The following is a 20,286-nucleotide window of genomic DNA, read 5'->3' on the forward strand; positions in this document are numbered from 1 at the left end:
CGCCCTTCACACCAAAAAAAGATGGGCTCACAGGTGTTACAATGAGTTACATCTTAAAGGGTGAAAGATACCTGTGCGTGGACTTTTTTTTTTTTACTGTGGTGACCGTTGCACATCAGCCACCATACGGGCTTGACAGAGCTAGGTCTTAGTCCAGTGGCGAGGATTGACCAAAATGACTGGAGACCAAGCTCTGTTGCGCCTCCCCTGAGCCCCGCTGCTGTTAAATGCTGTGCCGCTCCTGGGCCACACCTTTATTTTCACACTGATACAGTCAACACTCAAACTACAGGGCACATAAGGTACTGCAAGTGTTCTGGCATTCACTGACAAATTCCTCGCTCAACTTGGCTTCCCGATTACTCCAATTTTGCATAAAAGTCTCAGCAGTGAAAATGAGTTTCTGAGCAATAACAAATATATTTCTTTAAAATTAACTGCATGTTTTTTTTTTAAATTTGGATGGGTAATGGTGATAAATTTGCCTCTTTAAAGTGATGATAAATGTTTTGACAGGTCAGCGAGATGTCTTTCCACATTGGGAGTGCAAATTCAGAAAATTACCCCAATGTGAGGTTTTGCCCATCAGGAACATGTATTCAGGTACAAGCTACACACAATCTGGTTGCAAAACCATACACAGCGCAATAGCAAATTTCCTATATGCTTTCTTGGTGAGTCAGGCTTCTTATCAGAAGCACAAAGTTGAAAAATCACATGACTTGTCCCTCCATTTCCCACCTGATCATTGTACCCATATTATGATCACTTAAATGTTGATTATATTGAACGCTTCAGGAAGAAAATACAAATGATCATAACCTTCTGTAAACCAGCAAGAAGTTTTAAAATGAGATTAAGGCAATATTAATTTATGACTTTTACTTACTGATTGCATTGACAAAGTCGTTAAAGAGATGATATGTGAAGAGAGGCTCAGGCAATTCTCTGAAAAACATCTTGAGAGCCCCAGAAATAACATTGATATCCTCCCACTTACTGTCACACAAGTCCAGCTTCTCATCTGTAAGGAAGGCATCATTGATTAGTATGTTTAAGGTAATCAGCAATTCAGTATATCACAACTACTTTGTGTTTTAAAAGTGTATTGTTGAGGGCTAAGTAGTACATTTCATGAGCATGCCATTTGTTCATCCATGGGCCCGGTGATCAAATCTGGGCCTGACTGAAAGTTCTCTCTTTTGCTAGTTGTTAGGGCCCAATGTGAAATTAGTTGGGGCAAACTGAATCAAGCGTCAAATCTTCCTGTAAACAAGGAAGAAATAAAAATCTGACTTGAGTCGGAAAAATGGCTATGAAAAATGGGAAAATTCCTACTAATGTACTAGAGGATCCTCTTCGGAGATTGGGCCTGAGCCATATCGTTGGGGCAAAAGAGTGGATTTTACTCACTCGAGTTAGCATTACTAGCAATTGAGATGGATTGCTGCACCATCCTACAGATAAGGTGAGAAATGGGCATATGGTCTTTTTGCCTTCTGTTCATTTGTAATATTACAGCTGATGTGGGATTGCTTAATGCTGACAGTGCACCCAAGATAGGCAAGCATTCATTCTCCAGCCCCAACATACCTCACAACTTGTGGACATAAAAATACAAGTAAAAATCCGCTAGTTCAGTTAGGTAAATGCCTCTGATGGATTAAAGGAGAAGTAACATTGAAAGTACCAGTAAAGATGTGGAAGGTTGCATGATTTCGGGAGGGGGAAAGAGAAACAGAAGAAATTGGGTAGGGAAAATCATGATAAGCACAGTATTTAAAGTGACCTATTTTTAACAATACAAAAAGATTGTGGGCTAGAAATTTGGGTGTCCCTGCTCTGCCACCTCAAGTGCAGAAACTTAACCATCTGCAGTTACTGGTGCAGACCATGTCCCAAATTATAGGTACGGGGTCATTTGCATACTCACAAGCAGCACATTACACCACCAAGGGTGTTTCAGTAGTGCCGCCCCAGTGGAGGCCTGGAAGTTCAGAGTGGTACCATGCTGCAAAGGCCCAGGAAAGGCGCAACAGAACGTAAATGTCTTTCCAATATTCAGCTCCTCAGGGAGTCGTTGGACACAATTGTAGGTAATCAATATCCTCCGGGATAAATTTCCTTTTGCAAAGTTTTGGGGCCTCAGCAAGACTCGCAACAGCTCTCAACCACTGCCAACCCCCACCCCGCAACCAAACAAAATTGGAAAATGGCCACCTGCAAAACACAAGGGAGATTCCCAGTGGAACCAGTTCCTGTCACATTTTCTGGTCCCTAGTCAGGCAATCCACCCCAGTTCTGTCCAGGACTCAACAGCAACTACAAGCCTTACATCTTTGATCACATCCAGAAATATGCTCATATCATAAGTTGCTATGAATGTTCATATTTTCACCTGTATGAGATTCAGTCAAAAACACAATTTGTACAAATGAGTGGTAATGGATAAATTTCTGATTTTGTATTAATGTTAAATAGCTTTCTTTCCACAAAGCATTTAAAAGTATACATTCCTCCCTATTATCAATAAAGTTTAACAGGAGATGACCACGAACTATCAGATTCATAAGAACATAGAATATAAGAAAATAGGTACAGGAGTAGGCCTTACGGCCCCTCGAGCCTGCTCCGCCATTCAATAAGATCATGGCTGATCTGATCATGGACTCAGCTCCACTTCCCCGCCCACTCCCCATAATCCCTTATCGTTTAAGAAACTGTCTATCTCTGTCTTACATTTATTCAATGTCCCAGCTTCCACAGCTCTCTGAGGCAGCGAATTCCACAGATTTACAACCCGCAGAGAAGAAATTTCTCCTCATCTCTGCTTTAAATGGGCAGCCCCTTATTCTAAGATCATGCCCTCTAGTTCTAGTCTCCCCCATCAGTGGAAACATCCTCTCTGCATCCACCTTGTCAAGCCCCCTCATAATCTTATACATTTCGATAAGATCACCTCCCATTCTTCTGAATTCCAATGAGTAGAGGCCCAATCCACTCAACCTTTCCTCATAAGTCAACCCCCTCATCGCCAGAATTAACCTGGTGAACATTCTCTGAAGTGCCTCCAAAGCAAGTATATCCTTTCGTAAATATGGAAACCAAAACTGCATGCAGTATTCCAGCTGTGGCCTCACCAATAACCTGTATAGCTGTAGCAAGACTTCCCTGCTTTTGTACTCCATCCCCTTTGTAATAAAGGCCAAGATTCCACTGGCCTTCCTGATCACTTGCTGTATCTGCATACTATCCTTTTGTGTTTCATGCACAAGTACCCCCAGGTCCCGCTGTACTGCAGCACTTTGCAATCTTTCTCCATTTAAATAATAACTTGCTCTTTGATTTTTTTCTGCCAAAGTGCATGACCTCACACTTTGACATTATACTCCATTTGCCAAATGTTTGCCCACTCACTTAGCCTGTCTATGTCCTAAGCACAGAACTCTCCAAAAATAAATTTATATTGATTAAAACATATTAGAAATGGTTTTATTTATGAATCTCTTCTTCACTACATCATTATCCAATTGGTTAGAACATTTATTTCCCATTAATCAGTAATTTAATTGGTAATATAGAAAATTTGGCCAGAAAAATTGTATAAAATGTTGCAATATGGCATTGTGCTATATGTTTTGTTTAAAAGTTGATCATATTTTGTAGAAGTCAATTCATGAATCTGATTTTGTAGGTTTTCCTTATTTCACCAACCCTTTCCCTTTACCCAGGCTAACCACATTGTTTGGTGACCATCCATTCAACAGAACAACCTTTACAAGTACGGGCAAGCTCAGGACAATGGCAGTCAAAAGGGAGAAGCCTCCAGTGGTGGAGTCATATGTGACACAAAAATAGATAGTTGTGGTTACTGGAGGCCAATCATTGCAGTCCCAGGACAATTTTAGGGGAGCATCCTTGATCCAACCATCTTCAATGATTTATCAATAACTTTCCCTCCATCATAAGATGAGGAGTCAGGTTATTCGCTGATGATTTTACAGTTTTCAGCTCATTCAAAACTCCTTCAATAATGAAGCAGCACAGCCAGCCTATGAAAGGACCTGTTTGTGCGATCTATGGGATGCACTGGAGTAACTGATCAAGTTACATCGGCAGAACCTCCCTCCACATAAAGGACAAAATCAGCAATTTCAGGAGAACACATTCACCTCCAAGTAGCACAGCACTTTAACTTGGATGTACATCATTGTTACTTCATCGTCGTTAGGTCAAAATTCTGAAACTCCCCATCTAAATATCATTGTGCGAACATCATTATCACAGGAACTGCAACGGTCCATGGAGAAGGTTCATAACCACCTTCTCAGTGAAGTTTGGGATGCAAGCACGTTCACATAAATGAAGACAAATCTGGATCAATTGAGATGGTGATCTGAATTGTTTGCTAATATGTTAACCCAATATGTTAAAGTTCATGTATACAAGTCAGATATTAACAAATTCTTGATATAAATAAATTGCTATCAACTCTCAATGTTTTCCTCACTTAGTATGTGGTATAGTGAGTTATATCCAAGTCTGGTTATAAGCATCTTTCAGTTCCTAGACTGTGGAATACTTGGTGGAAATCAATTTAAAAATAAAAATTACTACCAGCAACACAGTGCTTTGTTTTGAAGGTTTATACCCTTGATTTTATACGCTGAGTTCTTAATTTTGACAGAGTTCTCAGATCTAAAACTAGGTGCTGCATACAGGGCAGAAAGGAAAAATTAGAGGGCAGCTTACTGTGGGGTGTCATTCCACACTTCAGTGGCAGGATAGGTGCATCAATGTCAGTGTTCTCGTTCAGGCCAATATCCCCAGCATCGAAGCACTGACCACTCTCGATCAGCTCCGATGGATGGCCACATTGTCCGCATGCCCGATACTAGACTCCCAAAACAGACGCTCTACTCAGAGCTCCGACACGGCAAGCAAGTCCCAGGTGGGCAGAGGAAACGCTTCAAGGACACCCTCAAAGCCTCCTTGAAGAAGTGCAACATCCCTACCGACACCTGGGAACCCCTGGCACAAGACCGCTCGAAGTGGAGAAGAAGCGTCTGGGAAGGTGCCGAACACCTAGAGTCCCGTCGCCGGGAGTATGTGGAAGCCAAGCGCAAACAGCGGAAGAAGCGCATGGCAACCCATGCATCTGTCCCTTCAACCACAGTCTGCTCCACATTAGTCTCATCAGTCACCTGAGAACTCATTAGTGTGGAAGCAAGTCATCCACGACTCTGAGGGTGGGTCTACCCAAGGTTGGATCAAGAGAATCATTAGCAGAGACCAGGAAGCAGGCTACTTGTCATGCCACTTGCATTTCACCTTGCTTATATTTTATGCATATTCAAGATTTAAATATCTTGAATTTGAAGGTGCGCTCAACCAAATTTAAACACATTATTGCCAACTGCAAACTATACACAATGTAACCTTAAAAAAAATAACATGGGTAGTAAAATAACTTACCATGGTTGACTGCAAAGCGAAGCTTTTGTATGATAGCTAGATTGCCGCTCACTCTATACAGACCATCAATGTTCAAGCCTGGTGACATAAAATGAAACAACATAAGAACAGGCAAGGGCCCCTTAAGGTCTACAAACTCCTAGATTGATCAATATGAATTCCAAAAATGTTAATAGTCCAATGTTTTCAGAACTCAGTTTTTTTTCTATTCATGCACATAGGGAACGTTAGCATAGTGGTTATGTTACTGGACTAGTAATCCAGAGGCCTGGACTAATGATCTGGAGAGGTGAGTTAATATCCCCCCACGGTAGCTGGGGAATTTAAATTCAGTTAATTAAATAAATCTGGAATAAAAAGCTAGTATCAGTAATAGTGACTATGAAGCTACTGGATTGTTGTAAAAACCCATCTGGTTCACTAATGTCCTTTAGGGGAGGAAATCTGCTGTCCTTACCTGGTCTGGTCTATATGTGATTCCAGACTCACAGCAATGTGGTTGACTCTTAACTGCTCTCTGAAATGGCATAGCAAGCCACACACTTGTTCAAGAGCAATTAGGGATGAGCAATAAATGCTGGCCTTGCCAGCGACACACACATCCCATGACCGAATAAAAACAAAAAAAAACAAAAGATACATTGCAAAAAAAATGTGATTAGTTAAAATTTATACTGAAATTATGGGAAGCACTGTCAGAAACAGTAGTTTTTCTGTCAACTTGCACTATTACTTTGAACAGGTGAACAATTCTGGATATGTTAGAAATTATTTCACAAACATCTTCAGAGTGTGTGTGTAATATGCTACAGTAATTTTTTGAAGAATTATCTGTTAGAATGTCATACCGTCTTTCTCCACGTGATCAATACACATCATCACAAATTTTGGTACAGTTGTGCCCTCTCTCTGACAAAGACTGCTAAGATTGCATCCAAACACTTGATCTGTATAAAAGAAAGAGTTATAGGTAAACTAATTTGATTTCACATAATGGCCCAGATTTCGAGGTAAGAACAACGGTGAGGCCACGTGGATTTATTAAGGAGTAAATCAGACAGCGACATCTAGCATCTACACACGCGCAGTTAAACGTGGAAATCAGGAAGCTGCTGTCCGAGTTGCCCTGCTCCTTCACAAGTTTCGCCAGAGACTCGACATCCAAATACATGAGGGTGTGAAGTTGGGGTACCAACACACTAAATATGCCAGAAAAAGTTTGGTCTTGTCCATTCAAGTGTAAGTGAATTGTTAACAGCATGGTACGTCTTAATTACTGCCAAACAACCTATATGGCACTGAAAATTTACTTTTACAAGTGTGGAGTTTCAGACCTTCAGATTTTAATTATTGCTGGAGATTTTTTTTAAACATTTAAATAATTAAAAAAAAATGTTTTCCTGGTTTCTTATTTCTCGCTCTATCCCATCTTTCTTCTCCTCTATTTTTTCTTCTGTACATGATTTGGCATTGAATTAAATATTATAACTTATACTGCCTGGTTTAGATTCTGCATGTCTTCAGTAAGGATTCTTCAATCTGATTGGTTGGGGAAACACACTATTGCTTGCCCTGTTCATGCAGGCCCCAGATCCTCTTTTGACAAGGTCCCATACAAGAGATTGGTGTGCAAAATCAAAGCACATGGTATTGGGGGTAATATACTGACGTGGATAGAGAACTGGCTGGCAGACAGGAAGCAGAGAGTCGGGATAAACGGATCCTTTTCAGAATGGCAGGCAGTGACTAGTGGAGTACCGCAGGGCTCGGTGCTCTTTACAATATATATTAATTATTTAGATGATGGAATTGAACATAAGAACATAAGAAATAGGAACAGGAGTAGGCCATACAGCCCCTCGAGCCTGCTCCGCCATTCAATAAGATCATGGCTGATCTGATCATGGACTCAGCTCCACTTCTCCGCTCACTTCCCATAACCCCTTATCATTTAAAAAACTGTCTATTTCTGTCTTAAATTTATTCACTGTCTCAGCTTCCACAGCTCTGAGACAGCAAATTCCACAGATTTACAATCCTTCGAGAAGAAATTTCTCCTCATCTCTGTTTTAAATGGGCGGCCCCTTATTCTAAGATCGTGCCCTCTAGTTCTAGTCTCCCCCATCAGTGGAAACATCCTCTCTGCATCGACCTGGTCAAGCCCCCTCATAATCTTATACATTTCGATAAGATCACCTCTCATTCTCCTGAATTCCAATGAGTAGAGGCCCAACCTACTCAACCTTTCCTCATAAGTCAACACCCTCATCCCCGGAATCAACCTAGTGAACCTTCTCTGAACTGCCTCCAAAGCAAGTATATCCTTTCGTAAATATGGAAACCAAAACTGCACGCAGTATTCCAGTTGTGGTCTAACAAATACCTTATATAGCTGTAGCAAGACTTCCCTGCTTTTATACTCCATCGCCTTTGCAATAAAGGCCAAGATACCATTGGCCTTCCTGATCACTTGCTGTACCTGCATACTATCCTTTTGCGTTTCATACACAAGTACCCCCAGGTCCCGCTGTACTGCGGCACTTTGCAATCTTTATCCATTTAAATAATAACTTGCTTTTTCTGCCAAAGTGATGACCTCACACTTTCCAACATTATTCTCCATTGGCCAAATTTTTACCCACTCACTTAGCCTGTCTATGTCCTTTTGCAGATTTTGTGTGTCCTTCTCACACATTGCTTTTCCTATCATCTTTGTATTGTCAGCAAACTTGGCTATGTTACACTCATATTAGCAAATATATTATCCACAACAGTATGATCTATGTTTGGGACAATTAGCATTAAAATAATCATACTATCTTATTCTTGAGAAACAAGCACGCAGAATCAACAGTCCTGGTTACTGTGGGATGCTGTTTATCCAAAGAGTTCAGGAAACACTCCTGTTCAGATGAATATATTCAGAAAGCTGATCCCATTAATTCCAATGCTGCATAGTACATTAACTAATATTAATTCAGCACAGGAACTGATTTACACTGAAATTAGTGCAGACACAAAGCACTGTGTAAGTATACCTAGTAATATCTCCAAGTTTGCAGATGACACTAAACTGGGTGGCGGTGTGAGCTGTGAGGAGGACACTAAGAGGCTGCAGGGTGACAGACAGGTTAGGCGAATGGGCAAATACATGGCAGATACAGTATAATGTGGATAAATGTGAGGTTATCCACTTTGGGGGCAAAAACACGAAGGCAGAATATTATCTGAATGGCGGCAGATTAGGAAAAGAGGAGGTGCAGCGGGACCTGAGTGTCATGATTCATCAGTCATTGAACGTTGGCATGCAGATACAGCAGGCGGTGAACAAGGCAAATGGTATGTTGGCCTTATAGCAAGGGGATTTGAGTATAGGAGCAGGGAAGTCTTACTGCAGTTGTACAGGGCCTTGGTGAGGCCCCACCTGGAATATTGTGTTCAGTTTTGGTCTCCTAACCTGAGGAAGGACGTTCTTGCTATTGAGGGAGTGCAGCGAAGGTTCACCAGACTGATTCCAGGGATGGCAGGACTGACATATGAAGAGAGACTGGAGCAACTGGGCCTTTATACATTGGAGTTTAGAAAGATGAGAGGGAATCTCATAGAAACATATAAAATTCTGACGGGACGGGACTGGACAGGTTAGATGCGGGAAGAATGTTCCCGATGTTGGGGAAGTCCAGAACCAGGCGACTAAGTCTTAAGATAAGGGGCAGGCCATTTAGGACTGAGATGAGGAGAAACTTCTTCACTCAGAGAGTTGTTAACCTATGGATTTCCCTGTCGCAGAGAGTTGTTGATGCCAGTTCATTGGATATATTCAAGAGGGATTAGATATGGCCCTTACGGCTAAAGGGATCAAGGGGTATGGAGAGAAAGCAGGAAAGGGGTACTAAAGGAACGATCAGCCATGATCTTATTGAATGGTGGTGCAGGCTCGAAGGGCCGAACGGCCTACTTCTGCACCTATTTTCTATGTTTCTATGTTTCCTCTATAGAGGACATAAGAACATAAGAAATAGGAGCAGGTTTAGGCCATTTGAGCCCTCGAACCTGCTCCGCCATTTAATAAGATCATGGCTTATCTGATCATGGACTCAGTTTCACTTTCCTGCCTGCTTCCCATAACCCTTAATTCCCTTATAGCTCAAAAATCTGTCTATCTCTCCTTAAATATATTCAATGACCCAGCCTCCACAGCAATCTGGGGCAAAGAATTCTACAGATTTATAACCCTCTGAAAGAAGAAATTCCCCCTCATCTCAGTTTTAAATGGGCAGCCCCTTATTCTGAGACTATGTCCCCTAGTTTTAATTTCCCCTACGAGTGGAAATATCCTCTCTGCATCCACCTTGCTGAGCCCCCTCATTATCTTTTATGTTTCGATAAGATCACCTCTCATTCTTTTGAACTCCAATGAGTATAGGCCCAACCTACTCAACCTATCTTCATACGTCAATCTGCTCATCTCCAAAATCAACCTAGTGAATCTTCTCTGAACAGCCTCCAATACAAGTATATTCTTCCTTAAATACGGAGACCAAAACTGTACGCAGTACTCTAGGTGTGGCCTCACCAATACCCTGTACAGTTGTAGCAGGACTTCTCTGCTTTTATACTCTATACCCCTTGCAATAAAGGCCAACGGTCCATTTACCTTCCTGATTACTTGCTATACCTGCATACTCTCATTTTGTGTTTCATGCACAAGGACCCCCGGGACCCTGTTTTGCAGCACTTTGTAATTTTTCTCCATTTAAATTATAATTTGCTTTTCTATTTTTTCTGCCAAAGTGAATAACCTCACATTTTCTCACATTGTACTCCACCTTGCCAAATTTCTGCCCACTCACTTAGCCTGTCTATATACCTTTGTACATTTTTTGTGTCCTCCTCACAAATTACTTGTATTATCAGCAAACTTGGCTACATTACACTTGGCCCATTCATCCAAGTCATTAATATAGATTGTAAATAGTTGAGGACCCAGCACTGATCCCTGTGGCACTCCACTGGTTACTGTTTGCCAACCAGAAAATGGTTTATCCCGCTCTGTTTTCTGTTAGATAGCCAATTCTCTATCCATGCTAATATATTACACCCAACCCCGTGAACTTTTATCTTGTACAGTAACCTTTAATGTGGCACCTTATCGAATGTCTTCTGGAAATCCAAATACACCACATCCACTGGCTCCCCCTTATCCACCCTGCACGTTACATCTTCAAAGAACTCCAGCAAATTTGTCAAACATCATCATCATCATTGGCATTCCCTCGGAATCAAGGAAGACTTGCTTCCACTCCTGAAGCAAATTCTCTGGTGGCTGAACAATCCAATACGAGAGCCACAAACTGTCACAGGTGGGACAGATATTCATCGAGGGAAGCGGCGTGTGGGACTGGTTTACCGCACGCTCCTTCCGCTGCCTGCGCTTGACCTCTTCACGCTCTCACCGTTGAGATTCGAAGAGCTCAACGCCCTCCCGGATGCACTTTCTCCACCAAGGGCGGTCTTCGGCCAAGGACTCCCAGGTGTCAGTGGTGATGTCGCATTTTATCAGGGAGGCTTTGAAGGTGTCCTTCTAACGTTTCCGCTGCCCACTTTTGGCTTGCTTGCCGTGAAGGAGCTCCGCATAGAGCATTTGCTTAGGGAGTCTTGTGTCTGGCATGCGAACTATGTGGCCTGCCCAGCGAAGCTGATCGAGTGTGGCCAGTGCTTCAATGCTGGGGATGTTAGCCTGGATGAGGACACTGATGTTAGTGCGTCTGTCCTCTCAGGGGATTTGCAGGATCGTGTGGAGACATCGTTGGTGATATATCCCCAGTGACTTGAGGTGTCTTCTGTACATGGCCTCTGATCCATACAGGAGGGCGGGTATTACTACAGCCCTGTAGACCATGAGCTTGGTGGTAGATTTGAGGGCCTTGTCTTCGAACACTCTTTTCCACAGGTGGCCAAAGGCTGCACTGGCACACTGGATTTCTCTGTTTGACTGTTTGATAACCGCAAATCAGTGCAAAAGCCCACAGAAAGTCTGAGTAAATGTAAGTGCAATGAACGGCAAGCACTGTTTTGTTTCCCACTGACCTTAATATCCAGGCCAATATTTCTTTAAATAATATTTTTTTTTGTATTCGTATTTGTGAAGCTTTATTCGAACTATGAATTTTAATTATAATTATCTTCTTAATGAAACTCTTTTAACCATATGCTGACATGGTATTCATTATAGACAGTCCCTCGGAATCGAGGAAGACTTGCTTCCACTCTTAGGGCCCAAGTTTCCACACGATAAAAAACGGGCGCCCCTCTGAGCTGGGCGCCCGTTTATCGCGCCACAAAGTGCGCCTAAAAAAACCCTCCGTATTCTCCACCTCCCTGCAGGTCCTCGGTGCGGCGCAGCAGGAGCTGTAGGGGGCGGAGCTAGGACCCTGCGCCGAAAACAGTGCCGGGAGCTCTGCACATGCGCGCTACAGTGGGCACGCAAGTGCAGTAGCTCCAGGCGCCCGAAACTGTGTGGGAGGGGCTCGAAGCATGCAGCCCCTAGCCCTGGCCGAATGGCCTCACTGGGGCTGCGTGAATAAGGCTCCTCCCACGGCCAGCTCCTGCTTCCTGCCGACTCCCGCTCCTGCTCCCCTCGCCCCCCTGACCGGACTCGACTTGACCCGCTTGTCACTGCCGCTCCTGATTCCCCGCCGCTCCTGCTTCCGCCCTCCCCCGACCGGACCGGACCCGACTCGACCCATCTGCGTCTGCCGCTGCCGCTCCCACCCAACTCGACCCGACTCTACTCTCGCCCCCGGATTGGATCCGACCTGACCTCCCCCTCCCCGACCTGACCTCCCTCTCTCCCCTTCCCTCCCTCTCTCCCTCCCTCTCCCACCCGAACCGAACCTCTCTCCCCGACCCGACCCACCGCCATCTACCTCTGGTGCTGGGGACGGGCCCTGCCCGAAATCTCGGGCCCGGCCCGTTCAGCCTTCGGTCCCGACGGCAAACCGCTTCCTAAAGGCCTGCCTGAAGAACTTTCACACAGGTAGGAACATGGTTTATTTAATCTTTTCTTTGCTTATAAATGTTTATTCAGGTTGGATTTATTTGTATAATATTTGTATAAGTATAACTAAGGATTTATTGTAGAATTTAATGACTTCCCTTCCCTCCCTCTCTTCCCCCTCGTTCCCTACGCCTAATTTGTAACCTGCGCCTGATTTTTTAATGTGTAGAACAGGTTTTTTCAGTTCTACAAAAATCTTCACTTGCTCCATTCTAAGTTAGTTTGGAGTACGTTTTCACTGTGGAAACTTTGAAATCAGGCGTCAGTGGCCGGACACGCCCCCTTTTGAAGAAAAAATTCTGTTCCAAAGTAGAACTGTTCTACCTGACTAGAACTGCAGAAAAAAAAATGTGGAGAATTGCAATTTTTAAGATAGTCCGTTCTCCACCAGTTGCTCCTAAAAATCAGGCGCAAATCATGTGGAAATTTGGGCCCTTAAAGTGAGTTTTATAGGTGGCTGAACAGTCCAATACAAGAGCCATAGTCTCTGTCACAGGTGGGACAGATAGTCATTGAGGGAAGGGGTGGGTGGGACTGGTTTGCCGCACGCTCTTTCCGCTGCCTGCGCTTGATTTCTGCAAGCTCTCGACGATGAGATTCAAGGTGCTCAGCGCCCTCCCGGATGCACTTCCTCCACTTAGGGTGGTCTTTACATGGTTTTACACTACATATGACACTCAGTATTCAAACACTGTGCAATTACTTTATTTTATTCGAACAATCTTTTTTTGAAAAAAACAATTATTCATATTTTTTTACTAAATTTAGCTAAATATATTCAGTGCAGCAATGGTCTAATTGAACCACTATATTTAATAGTGAAATTAAAAGATTACATAGCTTGCACTTTCACGCCAAAGAATCACTTGTTCAGTGAATAATGAAACAGTGCTTTGGCATTTTTAATTTATAAATTATGGGAATTTTCATTTAATAAAAAAATCAGTGTTTGAAAAGTTTCATGTTCTAACATATTTAGGGTTCAATAAGTATGTGCAGGAAACCACTGATTGGAAGGACATAGGTTATTTTGCTCACGCTGCTGAACTTCCATGTTCTTTTGCAGGGTGGTGGGAGGGGAATTGGAAGGAAACATTATGCACTTCCTTGTGGCGTGCTGAACAGCAGCTTTGGCAGAGACCCGCTAAGAGGACCATTGTCTGCTTAACTACAGGAGGTGTATAACCCAGTGAGACCTTTATGGAGAGAAGGGGAGGAATAGATGAATTATAACAAGCATTTACATAGCACTTTTAAATTAGTGAAATGGCCCAAGGCACTTCACAGGAGTACGGAGATAACAATTTGACATCTAGCCGCATAAGTAAAAATTAACACAGGTGACCAAAAGCTTGGTCAAAGAGGTATGTTTTAAGGAGCGTCTTGAAAGAGTAGAGGGGTAGAGAGGCAGAGAGATTTAGGCAGGGAGTTCCAGAGCTTGGGGCCTTGGCAACAGAAGGCACGGCCACCAATAGTTGAGCGATTATAATCAGGGATGCTCAAGAGAGCAGAATTAGAGGAGCGCAGACATCTCAGGGGGTTGTGGAGCAGGAGGATATTACAGAGATAGGGAGGGGTGAGGCCATGGAGGGATTTGAAAATAAGGATGAGAATTTTGAAATCAAGGCATCGCTAAACCAGAAGCTAATGTAGGTCAGCGAGCATAGGGGTGATGGGTGAGCGGGACTTGGTGCGAGTTAGGACACGGGCAGCCGAGTTTTGGATCATTTCTAGTTTACGTAGGGTAGACTGTAGGAGGCCAGCCAGGAGTGCATTGGAATAGTCAAATCTAGAGGTAACAAAGGCATGGATGAGGGCTCCAGCAGATGAGCTGAGACAAGGACGGAGACGAGCGATGTTACGGAGGTGGAAAAAGGCAGTCTTAGTTATGCTGCGGATATGTGGTCAAAACATTTCAGGGTCAAATATGACACTAAGGTTGCGAACAGTCTGGTTCAGCCTCAGACAGGAGTTGGGGAGAGGGATGGAGTCAGTGGCTAGCAAACGGAGTTTGTGGCGGCGACCGAAAACAATGGCTTCGGAATTCCCACTCTTCAATTGGAGAACATTTTTGTTCATCCAGAACTGGATGTCGGACAAGTAGTCTGACAATTTAGAGACCGTGGAGGAGTCAAGAAGTGGTAGTGAGTTAGAGCTGGTTGTCATCAGCATACATGTGGAAATCAACGCTCTGTTTTCAGATGATGTCCCCAAGGGGCAACATGTAGACGAGAAATAGGAGGGGGCCAAGAATACATCCTTGGCGGATACCAGAGATAATGATGCGGGGGTGGGAAGAGCAGCCGTTGGAAGTGATTCTCTGGCTACAATTAAATAGATAAGAATGGAACCAGGCAAGTACAGTCCCACCCAGCTGGACGACGGTGGAGAGGCGTTGGAGAAGGATGAGAATTTTGAAATCAAGGCATCGCTAAACCAGAAGCCAATGTAGGTCAGCAAGCACAGGGTTGATGGGTGAGCGGGACTTGGTGCGAGTTAGGACAAATTCTCACGGTCAACCGTGTCAAAGGCTACTGACAAGTCAAGAAGGACGAGGAGGGATAGTTTGCCTTTGTCACAGTCACAGTCACTTTGACGAGGGCCGTTTCGGTACTGTGGCAGATGCGGAAACTTGATTGGAAGGATTCAAACATGGAATTGTGGGAAAGATGGGCACGGATTTGTGAGACGACAACACATTCAAGGACTTTGGAGAGGAAAGGGAGGTTGGAGATGGGACGGTCGTTTGCAAAGATGGAGGGGTTGAGGGTTTTTTTTTTGAGAGGGGTGATGACCACAGATTTGATGGAGAGGGAGACAGTACTTGGGGAGAGAGAACCGTTAACGATGTCAGCTAACATTACATATACTTATTAAGAACAAAAACATCCATCACTCAAATGTAACCGAGTTTCTTTCACTCAGTCTGAAATTCAATATACTGGTACCCTACCTTCAGTAAAAGTGTGATACATAATTTTTGTTACCTTTAATATAGCCTTTGTCTCGCACTGCTTGGAGTGTTGGTCTTCGCGTCAGAAACTTTTTCAATTTTGTTTTTGTCTTTTTTTGGTCTGCATTATCTATACTACTAGAAGACTTTACTGCTGGAACAGAAAAAAACAAAATAAAGCTTAAACTACAAATTCATTAAAATGATCGGTTTAACATCTCAGACAGTGCAACACTTCCTCAGCACTGTACTGAAGTGCCAGTCTAGATTTTGTGCTCAAGTCCCTGGTGTGGGATTTGAACCCACAACCTTTTGACTCAGAGGTGAAAGTGCCATCATTGAGTCACAAACTCACTTCTAATAGGCAAGCAGATGTAGATATTTCTCCGGCTGTAGAGAGCCTCAGTGACCTCCCTGATAGTTTGCAGTACACCAATGTGTTACAGGTTGCTGATGTAGCCTGTTACAGCCTGAAAGGAGCTCACAGCATAAAAATTAAGGGCCAAAGTGACTTTGACAGCCACACGTTTGTGGGTGGAGTTATGGCTGAAGCAGGTGGCACAGCTCGGTGACAGCCTCCTCAGTGAAGCAAAGGCTTCTTCTGTTCTGGTGCTGCCAGGGACAACATCTGGAAATCTTACCTTTTATGTCTTATTAATTTGTGGATTTAATGTTACTGGCAGGGGAGGAAACAAATACAAGCTTTTAATTATGTGCAGGAAAATGTGTGTTTTACTTTTATCTATTCTGTTGGATGTCTGAAAATGAGTAAGATATAAGGTGGCCTAAAGTAACAATTACTTGGATCCCAATATTGCATTACTGCCATCAACACATTGAGACATTTGCTATTATCCACAGTAGAACAATGAATTTTTACATACAAGTAGGTGTTTTGGTTATTTCCCCATGAAGTTATGGATGCATTTTACTTCAGACCATAAAAACAGTGCTGTGACCAGATAATCAGATTGAGGAATAGGGGAAAACAAGATCACAGTCCAGTGTACATTACATCCATTTTCTTTTCATTGATTTTTATATCACAGAGCCCCTAACTAAAAGCTGATGCAAGTCAAGTTACTATTGTACAGTTAGGAAGGAAAAATGTCGTAAATACTGATGCTTAATAAGACTTTTCTTTATCATAGAAATTGCATCACAGCAGGCCATTGCACCTTTAGTAACAGAAAAATGGCGAGTACTCTTACCTTAATTACCGTGTTTTACCCAAGGGATATGTTGAATACTAGTCTACATAACTCACTGACAAAGGAATAATGGAGTTTAAATGAAGCAGTGCATTTTTAGTATTAAGCATGTTAACACTTTCATATGAAATACCTTTGCCTGCTATATACCTATTCACCAGCCTTGCAAATGGTTTTATTAAAATTGCGAAGAATAATTTCATACAAACTCTAACACATTTGTTATTAATACTGCATAAGCGCAATTTCAACCCCAATTCTCCTTTTTAAGCTGTCGCAAAGGTTGCGCTTGTGGGAAAATGCTGAGTGAGTATCAATCACATCTTTATCTTGTAGACTGAAACAAAAATATAAAGGCACATTTAGACTAACTTTATGAAATTAATGTGTTTTTATGACTTACTACGTGATTTCTTTAAGTCTTTATTATTTTTATCCTTATCGTGCTTTTCAATCCCAGGAGATTCTGGCGCATCATCGTCAACGGCTTCATCAGACTCCACCGTCTATAATGAAATTAGGCACGAGATTTAAATTAGTTTTTATGTATTGCGAAGAGTTTATCAGCGAATCAGTAAAAGCAAGGGAAATTATTACCCATGTAAATAATGAAGACATGGAAAGCAAAATGTTCAATCTGAATACACACCTGATTAACAATTGTCTCCTCAAGAGCTTTATACCATTCAGTGATGAGATTATCATTGTCTAACTGAATTAGTAACTCTGTTCCTTGACGTGTTCTGAGCTGGAAAACAGCAAGAATTTTTTCCATAAATGAAATATATAGGTTTACACTTATCATAACCAGCCTATCACTTACATTAATTTTATGCACATCTTAGACTACCTTATGTTCTACTGTTCTACAGATTAAGCCTAAAATATTTGACTCTCATCACCTGTTTGAATTCTGATCAATTGAGTTACATTTCAGTTCTCTCTCCCACTGCGCCAGTTAGTACTACGAGTCATTACTTTAGCATCGATCTCCAACAGTTCACTGGACACTAGAATTGACATTAACAAATCAGTACAGCCTAATTTGTATAAAATTTTAATGTGACAATACATTTATGTTTTGACCAATGACAAATTTTTATGCAGTTCTGAAACCTTATTAAACTGAGTTCATAAAAAAGGTGTTTTCTCGCACAAATAAATCTCAAAATTGTAAGAGTCAATCTGGTTCATTTTAAGAAAATCATTGATAAGAGTCGTGGGGTGGGTAGGTAGGTTCCTTGCTTGCCCTTTTAGTTGGGGATGCTGCTGTGGCAAACGAAAACCCCAGAAAGAGGCAAGAGAGACTATTTAGTAAAGAATAATTGGATACACTTCTGTTAATACATTCAACAACATCAGATGTGCACAAACAGCCTGCTTTCCCAATAAAAAACCTCAAAATTCAAATGCTGCCTATTGTTGTCCAATTCCAACTATGAAGACCATCTGGAGGGCAAAATTAATTTCCGAACCAGATTACATCAAGTTTTAACTTAAAATTAAATAGTTTCAAGCATACAAACTTATGTTAACGCCTTGTGTCTTATTCAAATAAAGTGCTGCATTTTCCACAAGTTTTAAACATTTGTCAGCTTCTTTGCTATATTGGGTTTATTGAATTCACCCTTTTGAAGATTTTACAAATCCAGGTTTCAATCACCCCCATTATACTCCAGGTTTCAAATTCTGCTTCCTTGAAACAAAAAGAATACATACATCACAATGCTTTCAATAGGAGGCAACATTTGAATCTCGTGCTTTCATTGAGAAAGCTTGAATAGAAAAATTCTTATTCATTTATTCTAGGTTTGTGTACATTGAAGCTAAAAGGTCATCAATTCTGCATAATGGAATGAATATTCTGGGGCTGCTCTCCTCTCAATCAGCTGGTTTACCTTGCTGTTTCTGCTTTTCTTTCTGAAGGCACATCCTCATAGCCCTTTCCTTGCTAAAGGGCAGTTGAGTCAGCATCCATCATTTAGTTTTGCAGAACTGATGATGCTGCCTCCTGAGGCATTTCTGGAAACTACCAGTTCAAGCAATGATTGCTGCTTTGAATTCCACTGAAGAACAAGTTTCATGCTACAAATTTGACGATGATCAACATAATTAATGGGAAGCTTGTAATATCAATTAAGAAGCTCCATCTACTCAATTCCAACCCGAAAGGAGCACCTTCTACTGCCTTGGTGTATAATGTCTCATTTGGTACATTAGTCATAATTGTCTCTGAGTGAGACAGCCAATTTTTAATCATGCACTCATACCCAATGGGAACTAGACTGACACTGCTCAAAGTCATTTCACATAGGACCTTACAACCAGGAAAGGAATCTTTTACTCACCAATTTGGCCTGGATTAAATCTCAGATCCCAGGCCCACTGGGATACCCGGTGCTGTCATCATAAATCAGAGGGCTGTGAAACTTGTTTGGCAAGTGCTCAAAAACTAACTAAAACTGAGCCCTGAGGTGAGAGGGGGCAGTACTGCAAAACACCCAAGAACAGTAGAAAAATTAATTCTTCTGGATTTGCATGCACTTTCCTCGATTGTTATCATATCTACCTATGCTATTGATTTAAAAGGTTAGTGAGTAGCAATGACTAATGCAACAAAGCGGTGACAAAATATCAGCCAGAGGATGACTAGGGGCTTAGGACATGGTACATAGAAAATGTACTGGTAAACTAAAATATTTACCTCAATCACATTCTTTTTACTGGATTTGTCTTTTGAAGCCCATTCTATTGCAGCTCCCTTTAGATCCACAGTGAACTCTGGTTTAGATTGTGTGGCACCAAATTTCTGAAAAGTCAAAAATTGAAATCATTAAAGTTCACTTTGATTATAACCAAACACCATTAAAACATGTGTGTATCTTTTTTCAATCAATCTTGTCCCCTCCCTTCCTGAAGTCATTGACCACTTCACAGGGTAGTATTTCCTGGGTGTTTGTTACTCCCAAGCACCTTGCCAAAGGTCCCATTGTGTGTGATCCTTCACAGCCTATCAGGCATCACAGTTGAACTCGATCCTCTCCTCATCAGCATGTGCACCTCAAGTATTAAGTGCTGGATAACGATATAATCTCTGGTCAAAATGGCTGAAGCAGATGTATGGAATTACTCAAAAACACCAAGTGATAATGGTCACCAACTTGAGTGAATGGGCTTGAGAATGCAGATGTTCAACCTGCTTCCAAGGTTCGTCTGGAACCATGCTTCTGACTGTTATAATAGAATTTTCATGTAGTTATAATTTGCACCCATATTGGCTCTGGCAGCTCCAGAATCACTCTTCTCTATAAAACAGATATTTTCTTAAAACCACTAATTGATTGCATCTAACTTTTAACTAAATTCATTTTAACATATAGTTCAGAATGCATTATGGAGACCAATGGCATGTGATTTCTATCAAATAGGTGCTGCTGACTATAACTCTCAAATAAATGATGAATGAGTGATGATTCAATCCACTTCTGACTTAGAAATCATATCCAACAGATCAGGCTGTTCAATTACCTGCCTGTATGGGGATTGCTATCATCCCGCAAGGGAATCACCCAGAGTCACTATGAGGG

At 42.0% G+C, this 20,286-nt stretch overlaps 1 protein-coding gene across 7 annotated transcripts in view; it reads right to left on the reverse strand.

The window, feature by feature from the left end:
* Positions 1–20,286, reverse strand: part of arhgap12b (Rho GTPase activating protein 12b) — a 281,212-nt gene that overhangs the window by 34,051 nt on the left and 226,875 nt on the right. For 5 of the 7 annotated variants that reach the window (XM_070881529.1, XM_070881530.1, XM_070881526.1 and 2 more), the window contains 7 exons: positions 19,404–19,508; positions 17,349–17,447; positions 17,103–17,205; positions 15,523–15,642; positions 6,324–6,422; positions 5,476–5,553; positions 890–1,024 (listed from right to left, as the gene is read on the reverse strand). In XM_070881529.1, coding sequence (XP_070737630.1) covers positions 890–1,024; positions 5,476–5,553; positions 6,324–6,422; positions 15,523–15,642; positions 17,103–17,205; positions 17,349–17,447; positions 19,404–19,508 — 739 coding nt within the window. The remainder of the gene's footprint in view (positions 1–889; positions 1,025–5,475; positions 5,554–6,323; positions 6,423–15,522; positions 15,643–17,102; positions 17,206–17,348; positions 17,448–19,403; positions 19,509–20,286) is intronic. The other 2 variants (XM_070881531.1, XM_070881528.1) reach the window with 1 other exon arrangement.

The sequence above is a fragment of the Pristiophorus japonicus genome, chromosome 5, assembly GCF_044704955.1.
Source record: "Pristiophorus japonicus isolate sPriJap1 chromosome 5, sPriJap1.hap1, whole genome shotgun sequence".
In the NCBI taxonomy this organism is placed as follows: domain Eukaryota; kingdom Metazoa; phylum Chordata; class Chondrichthyes; family Pristiophoridae; genus Pristiophorus; species Pristiophorus japonicus.